Genomic DNA, 8598 nt, shown 5'->3' on the forward strand with positions numbered 1-8598 from the left:
AGTAGTTCAGAAGCTGGGTATTTCATGGTAAATAACACACCTTCCCTAAGGTTGTCCACCTATCTACAAGGTACTCACCAGGGATATGATGGAATATTCCCTATGTGCCTGAAAGAGTGCAGTTTTTCTTTTGTTCATTCATGGGATGTGGGTATCACTGGCTGGGCCAGCATCCCTAATTGCTTTCGAAAAGGCAGTGGTGAGCTGCCTTCCCGAGCCACCGTAGTCCATTTGGTGTACGTACACCTCCAGTGCTGTTAAGAAAACGTTCTTGGACTTTGACTGAGCGAAAGTGAAGGAAAGGCAATATATTTCCAAGTCAGGATGCTGAGTCACTTGGAAGGGAACTTCCAGGTGGTGGTATTCCCAAGTATCTGCTGCTCTTGTCCATCTCTTGTACCATCTAAAGATGCTAAAGATGTTTGGAAGGTGCTACTTAAGGAATCTTGTTGAGTTCCTGTAGTGCATCTTGTAGATGGCACACACTGCTGCCACTGGTGGAGGGAGTGAATATTTGTGGATGGGGTACCAATAAAGTGAGATGCTTTGTCCTGGATGGTGCCAAGTTTCTTGAGTGTTGGAGCTGAACTCATCCAAGCAGGTAGAAAGTATTCCATCACACTCCTGATTTGTACCTTGTAGGTGGTGGACAGACTTAGGGGAGTCAGGAGGTGAGCTACTCACCACAGGATTCCTAGCCTTTAACATGTTCTTTCAGCCACAGTTTAGTTTCTGGTCAAAGGTCACCCCAAGATTGTTAATAGCTTCAACAACACTCAGGAAGCTTAACATTTTCTGGGACAAAGCACCATGATTTACCAGCATCCCATCCACTTCCTTAACATTCACTCCCTCCATAGCGGTAGGAGTGTGTATCATCTATAAGATGCACTGCTGTAATTCAACAAGGCTCCTTAGAAAGCATCTTCCAAACACATGACATATACCGTATAGAAGGATAAGGTACATGGGAACACCTTCTCCTACAAGTTTTCCTCCAAGCCATACACCATTCCAATTTGGAACCATATCATTGTTCCTTAACTGTTGCTGGGCCATAATTCTGGAACTCCCTCCCTTACTGTGTTGAATCTAGCTGGACCACAAGGATTGCAATAGTTCTATAAACAACTCACAACCACCTTCTGAAGGGCAATAAAGCTGGCTTTGCCTTCAACACCCACATTATGTGAATGAATAAATAGGAAAGAAAACACTTCTATCCTTCCTTAGGAAAGGAAATCAAAATGTCTACACTGTTCTACATGTGTGGTCTCACAGGATCCTTATAAAATTGCTGCAACATGTCCTGACACTAATACTCCAACCTCCTCGTGATAAAGGTTAGCATACCACTTGCCTTTCTAATTGTTTGCTGTTCCTGTAGTCTGTGCCCAAATGTTCTTTGTTCACTTTATAGCCTTGACAGTACGCATTGGCTATTTGATCAAGGGCTGGACGTTACATTGTGTAAGAAGTCTCACAACACCAAGTTAAAGTCCAACAGATTTATTTATAGCAAACGCCACTAGCTTTTGCAACTGGCTGTTCCTTCGTCGGGTTGGTGAGAGCTCCCATCCACCTGACGAAGGAACAGCCAGTTCCAAAAGCTAGTGGCGTTTGCTACAAATGAACCTGTTAGACTTTAACCTGGTGTTACAAGACTTCTTACTGTGTTTCCTCCAGTCCAATGCCGGCATCTCCACATCATCGTTATATTGTGGCCATTATTGTGGAGACTTGAAAAATGCACACACCAACTAGGTGACTGATTAGTGACTAGGAGTAAGATTCCTGACCAATTTTCCCTTCCTTGAGGGTGCTTTGGTCAAGACAATTGCTCCGACAGCTGAGATCAGCTCATTTAGTACAGATCAGTATTCAAAACTGGAACTATTCTGGTCTGCATAGCTCAGTTCAACAGTGAATCTTCTGAAAGCTTATCATCTCAACAACAGCAACTTAATTTATATAGTCCCTTTGGCATAGTAAGACATCATGACTTGTTTAACCAGAATAGCATTGAAGAAAATTTGACACTGAGCCATAAAAGAAGACATTAGGACAGGCAACCGATAGCTTGGCCAAAGAGGTAGGTTTTAATGAGTGTTATAAAAGCGGTAGAGAAAGTTAGGGAAGGAATTCAAGTGTGAAGGCTCATCCACCAATGGTGGAGAAATGAAAATTAGTGATGCACAAGAGGCTAGAATCTGGGGGGAATCATAGAATCCCTATAGTGCAAAAGGTGGCCCATTGAGCCTGCACCAACAACAATCCCACCCAGACCCTATCCCTGTAACCCCACATATCTATCCTGCTAGTCCCCCTGACACTAAGGGGCAATTTTCCAAGGCCCACCAGCCTAACCAGCACATCTTTGGAGCTCAGAGACCTGGGAAAGTTGTAGGGCTAGAGAAGATTTCAGAAACAGAAGGGTGAGGCCATTGAGAGATTTGAACACAAAGGCCGATTCCCGACACATTTGCGTTCCCATGGCTTCCTCTGACTTTTCTGAGCGCCCGCCTTCAGATTTTCCAGGATGTTTTTGAAGTGCGTGTTTTCACTAAGAGGGAAGTTGGAGGATTGTGGGCTGGAGGAGGTTACAGAGATAGTGATGCACAAAGCCATGGAGGATTTTAAAAAGCAGTATGAGAATATCAAAATGAAAGCACTGTTGTGCCAGAGGTCAAAGTAGGTCAGGCAGCATGAGGACAATGATCGAATGGGATTTGATGCAAGTTTGGACGTGGGCAGCAGATGCCCCCCCCCGAATCAACTCTACTTTGTGTCAGCAGTGGCCTCTGGGTCAGAAAGTTGTGGTTTCAAGTCCCACGCCAGGCACAAAATCCAGATTGACACAACACTGAGGTACTGAGGGAGTGCTGCAGTGTCAAAGGTGCCACCTTTTGGAAGAGATATTAAATGCAGACACTCTCTGCCTCACCGATGAATGTGATAGATCCCAGAGCACTACATTAAGAAAAACGAGGCAGTTATTCCTGGTATCCAGTACTTATCCTTCAACCAAGGTCATGAAAATATATAACTTGTCATTGTCAAGTTGTAGCTTGTGGGTTCTTGCTGCGTACAAAATGGCTGCTGTGCTTCCTACAACAGCTAAGTGCAGTTCAAAAAAAATTCATTGGCAGCAAAGTTTCTTAGAATGTCCCGAGGTTGTGAGAGCTGCTATATAAATGTAAGTTCTCCCTTCTGATTTTTGAACTCAATGCCAAGCACATAGTATTTGACGAAATGTCCTTTATATCGCCACTTATCACATCCTAAAATGACCCAAAATGTTTGGTAAGTTATTTCTTTTTGAACTGCAATCATCGTTGGCATGTACAGCCTCACTCAACCCGAAACTGGAAAATCCCACCCAAGGTTAATGGAGCTTCCCATGATCCGCCCCTCGCCAGCTCCAATTCCCATGGCGAGCGAGGTGGTAGAATTCCAGCAGTAATCTGTGTTTCTCCAACTCTGGTCTCATGTTCCCCAATCCCTTTGCTTCAGAGGTCAGCCAGCCTGTCTAAGTCGTCCAGTCTAGAATCCCTTCCTTTAGCCTTTACCACCCACCTCTTTTTCTTAAAACTTAGCCTTCTTTCATGATCCTTTCTCACATTTTCTTTGGCTGAGTACCAGAGTTGTCTGCCTGTATAGTATTTTATTTATGTCTCTGGTGTGTTGATTTTTGCTTGTTTTATTCTTGTGCTAAGTCAATATACAATGCAGTGGCAGCTACAAGTGGCATAATGAGTTTGTGGGCTGATAGGATCTAAGTATTGAAAAATACAATAGGCATTCAGGAGCAAGAGAAATTATCTCATTGTTGTTGATATGCAGAGTGTTGTCTTTTTATAATCAGCACGGTACATTCTTTCTGAGAAACTTTCTCAGATGCATTGCTTGTCAGAGAAAAAAGATATGGTATGACAATGCCCATGTTTGGGGATTAAGGAAGGAGATTAAGGGCAGCATGGTAGCACAGTGGTTACCACAGTTGCTTCACAGCTCCAGGGACCTGGGTTCGATTCCCAGCTCGGGTCACTGTGTGGAGTTTTCACATTCTCCTTGTGTCTGCGTGTGTTTCCTCCAGGTGCTCTGGTTTCCTCCCACAGGCCAAAGATGTGCGGGTTAGGTTGATTGGCCATGCTAAAAATTGCCCCTTAGTGTCCTGAGATGCATAGGTTAGCAGGTAAATATGTAGGGGTCATGAGGATAGGGCCTGAGTGGGATTGTGGTCGGTGCAGACCTGATGGGCCAAATGGCCTCTTTCTGTACTGTAGGGATTCTATGACGTACATTCATATTCCTGTCATTTCCCTGTTGGTACATCCTGTGCTACATTGATTAAGCCTAATGCACTTTACATTAAACGACTGTTACCAGAGGTAGCCCAGGCACAACTCTCATATAAATTTGGGGTACACAGTGGAACAATGGTTAGCACTGCTGCCAAGGACTCGTGTTCAATTCCAGTGTTAGGTCACTGTCTGTGTGGAGTTTGTACATTTCCCCTGCTCCCCAGGCCCCTTGTCCATGTGGGTTTCCTCTGAGTGCTCTGGTTTTCTCCCACAGTTCAAAGACATGCAGATTAGATGGATTGGCCATGCTAACAAATTGACCCTTAGTGTCAGAGGGACAAACATGGTCAATATGTGGGGTTATGGGGACAGGGCCTGGGTGGGATTGTTGTTGGTATGGGCTCAATGGGCTGAATGGCCTCCACATACTCTAGGGATTCTATGAAATGCAATGGTCCCCTTACCTCCCACATCATCACGAGCTACCCACCTGCAAATGGAAAGGGTAAAGTCTTTGTGATTGAGTTGCACTGTCTTGTGGCTGCCCTGGAAATGATGGGGGAAGGCGGCAGGGCTAGTTTTGCAGGGCAAATGGATTGCTGCCTTTGGGAGTTACGACTGACCCTCTGTCGACTTGGCTGTATATTAGATGGGAGAAAGTGTTTGAGTTTACCAAGTCACTTGCTTAAGTGGGAGAGAACGTTAAGATTGCTTCAGACTGTTTATTCTTTTTCATGTCTCTTAGGTTCCTCCAACCAGACGCTACTCCCATGATGAGTCAGATATGTGGGCAACAAACCCAATCCCTTCATATCTTCACAGATGGGGGTCTTCAGAGGACATCACAGGAGTGTTGCACTACAGCTCGCCCAGGCACGAGAAGAGACGAAGCAGCCTAATCTCCCAACATGATGAATGTGCTGCTTTCCATAAAAGAAGGAAGTCCGTGGATAGCATCATATCTCTGAAACAGCAATCCCAAGAGGAATATTTTGCTGACGACTTAAAATGTTTCAGCCGTGACGAAATAATCAATTACATTGATGAAACTCCACTCCCCAGCCCAATGAAGACCCCACTGAGGTCATCTTCCATATCCCTAATTCCAGAAAAATATGAACAATATTCAGTTGCGTTTTCCCATTTTCCGTTAACCAATTTTGAGAAGGAGCCTCATGCTCTCCGTCGGTTATCGGAGGGCAAGGAATGCATCTTCACAGGGGTCACTAGGCCCAAGGAGTACTTGGTGAACACTTTTCCCAGTGACCCTCCCGTGGCTCAAAAGAATGCCGAGCCCTTCAGTCGGGCCCACGACAATCTGGTCACATGTGCCAATCCCAGCATTAAGGAGAATCCTTCCAGAAACTGCCGGACAGATCTATGCGTCTCTTGGGACAATCAGGAAAAGCTCATCAAAGTGGAAAGCAAAGGAAGCACGAACAGTTTTTTAAGCTCGCCTTCCGCCTCTTCGGGTTATGTGACTTTTCATTCCGATTCCATCGGGTCTACTTCCTAGGAATGAGTCTGGAGCCTCCACCCACTCACCTCCTCCTCTCCCCCCAAAAGAAAATGGTGTTTCTACCTTTGTTTTGTACCACGGGAATTTTGTAATTCACCCACAAGGCAATGAGTCACGCACCAAAGAATCGGGCAAATATTTCCATGTCCCTTGACGACAGAAAAACAAATCTCCTTGTAGAGAATAGAGAGGGAATTGTCTGGAAACATATGATATTAAGTAAGGTCTGAATTTCAATACTACTGACTGTTGCTTTCTATTTTGTTAAATTTTTAAAATAAATGATTTCTAAGAGGCAAATCTAATAGTAGGCATTCCTGTTAGACCCAGCATGTTTGGTGGTGGTTTAGGTTGGGGGTTGTGTAGGGGAAGGGAAGAGAAAGTGATTCTAAGGTTAATTATATTTTTTAGAACACCCAAACTGTAAAACGGATTCTCCACCGGGGCGGGGGACAATACCAGGTCATGTCTGTCTACTTATGCACTTTGGGGATTTGATGTGCACTGTTGGTATTTTGTTACAGCTGATTATTTTCTTAACAAATGCAAGAGAATAAAAATTATCTGTGGGGAAAGGTGGGGGCAGGGGGGAACGGGATAGAAGGTCACCTTTGCGATTGTTTTTCCTGTGTATTTTGCGTTTGTAACATTGATGTCATATATCGGCAACATTGCTGTTGCCTCATAAAAATGGACATTAGTTTTCTCTTGGTAAAGTGGTCCTAAAATTTAATAGTAACAAATGTTTTCTTAACAGTATTTGCAATGGCCTTTGTCCTTGGACGGAACTAGGGCCTGTGTTCGTTTATATTAAAAACCAACTTCAATACCTGATCTCGACCTGAATTGATTAGAAAGGTGACTTACACCGAACTCTTCATCGCCAATCATTTGCTGCAAAATTTGAGGTCTAAAGGCTACATTCCGTTCATAAATACACTGCAATAGCTTGGATTTTTGGGGTCGGTGTCAAAGTGCCAGCCCCACTGCTGACCTCAAAGAAAGCTGCCACAAGGATCGAGTGATCTCTATGGCATGGATTATGTCTTTGCCAACATTACTGTAATTTAATCTTAGCACTAACTATAGCAGCTCCCTTGCGTTCAGCAATAGAGGTGCCATTAAGCTAGCTAAGCAGTCAATCACAGGAAGAATTCAGCACACTGGAAGGTAAAATGAATCAATTCTTTTTTTTAATTATTGTACCAGGAAAGAAAAGAAAATTGAGACATTCGCAAGGGACTAAGGTAGAAGCTCAACTATAATTAAAACGTATATTACAAACTCCTATATCAAAAAACCTATGCAATTTTTATCATAATGGAGAAATTTGCCATGCCACAAAGAGGTTGTCCAGCAGTAATTATGACGTGGTGCACTATTCAAAATCTAGTTACACCTCATTCAACAAGGAGCAATACTTTTGGGTGGTTTTACTGTGCAATAAGGGTATAAAAGAGTAATATTTCACATCACCAATTCGTGTGATTTCTAAAGATTTCTGTCAGGTGAAGAATTCGGCAGTGCACTTTCTAGAGAAGTGGGCCAATCACAGACAGCGACTTATGATTTCTGCATTGAATTGGGCATGTGCAGAAGTTGTAATGGTGTCTAACACTGACAGTTCCTCCATTTGATGACCCTGCAATCTGGGGCAACAGACAGTTTTTAGCACCTCACGTAAGGGAGTGTTTTGGAACACAACATTTTGTATACAGAACCACTGAAAAGTTACAGCACAGAAGGAGGCCATTAGGCCCATCTTGTCCATGCCAGCCTGACAGCAGCCAGGTGCACATGAACCTGTGCAATTTTTCATCCCCTGAGAGTCACCTTGTTCCGACAGTCTACATCATTTTCAAATCAGGTTTGGAGTCACCGATACGTTCTTTCCTTAGTTGCTCCATTAGCTTCCCTATTCTATTCAAACTGGGTGTTATCCTACAGAATGAGCCTCCATCCTTTTCCAGCATTTCTCAATAAAATTAATATGCCCCAGTCAAGCCCTGATTGATTTGGTATCACTCATTTCATAAATGTTCAGATTAATATGAAATGTACTCCAAGGCTCATTGCTCTAGGGGCATAATTCTTGCTTCAGGTCTTTCATTGAGTTAGTTCGCGAGATGTCCCAGGTTCAAATCCCAGAGGAGCCTTCATTTACTGTTTGACCCTCTGTTCGTGTTCATTCTTAAATATCATTTCTCCACAAGGTGGGATTGACTGAAATTGGAAGTGGGTTTGAGAACCCAAAAGATCATATCAGCGAATGTATCACAACACACGGAGAAATAAAAAAGATAATTTTGGTGGTTAGCACTGCTGCTTCACTGTTCCAGTGACCTGGGTTCAATTTCGGCCTGGTGTGATTGTCGGTTTGGAGTCTGCACATTCTCTCCGTGTCTGTGTGGGTTCCCTCCGGGTGCTCTGGTTTCCTCCCATAGTCCAAAGATGTGCAGGTTAGATGGATTGGCCATGCTAAACTGACCCCTAGTGTCCCAGGATGCATAGGTTAGATGAAATAGCCATGGTAAATGTGTGAGATTACGGGGAGAGTCAGTGCAGACTCAATGAGCCAAATGCCCTCTTCTGCACTGTAGGGATTCTATGATTCAATTGTCTGCTCTCTCCGGCTGAGGTAAAAGGTTTCGCAGTGCTATATTGAAGAAGAGCAAGTTCTCCCTGAAATCCTGGCCAATATTTATCCTCATTATATGGGGTAGCTCGTGCTACCAAATAAATCTGTTGGACTTTAACCTGATGTTGTGAGACTTC

General features: G+C 43.8%; 1 protein-coding gene across 1 annotated transcript in view; it reads left to right on the forward strand.

The window, feature by feature from the left end:
* The window catches only part of gpr153 (G protein-coupled receptor 153), a 102804-nt gene extending 96147 nt beyond the window's left edge, over positions 1-6657 (forward strand). The window contains exon 7 of the mRNA XM_080215030.1: positions 5050-6657. Within this exon, the coding sequence (XP_080071156.1) occupies positions 5050-5820 (771 nt within the window). The 3' untranslated portion in view covers positions 5821-6657. The remainder of the gene's footprint in view (positions 1-5049) is intronic.
* The last annotated feature ends 1941 nt before the right edge of the window (positions 6658-8598 follow it).

The sequence above is a fragment of the Carcharhinus amblyrhynchos genome, chromosome 30 (assembly GCF_965287045.1).
Source record: "Carcharhinus amblyrhynchos chromosome 30, sCarAmb.v2.hapA, whole genome shotgun sequence".
Taxonomy (NCBI): domain Eukaryota; kingdom Metazoa; phylum Chordata; class Chondrichthyes; order Carcharhiniformes; family Carcharhinidae; genus Carcharhinus; species Carcharhinus amblyrhynchos.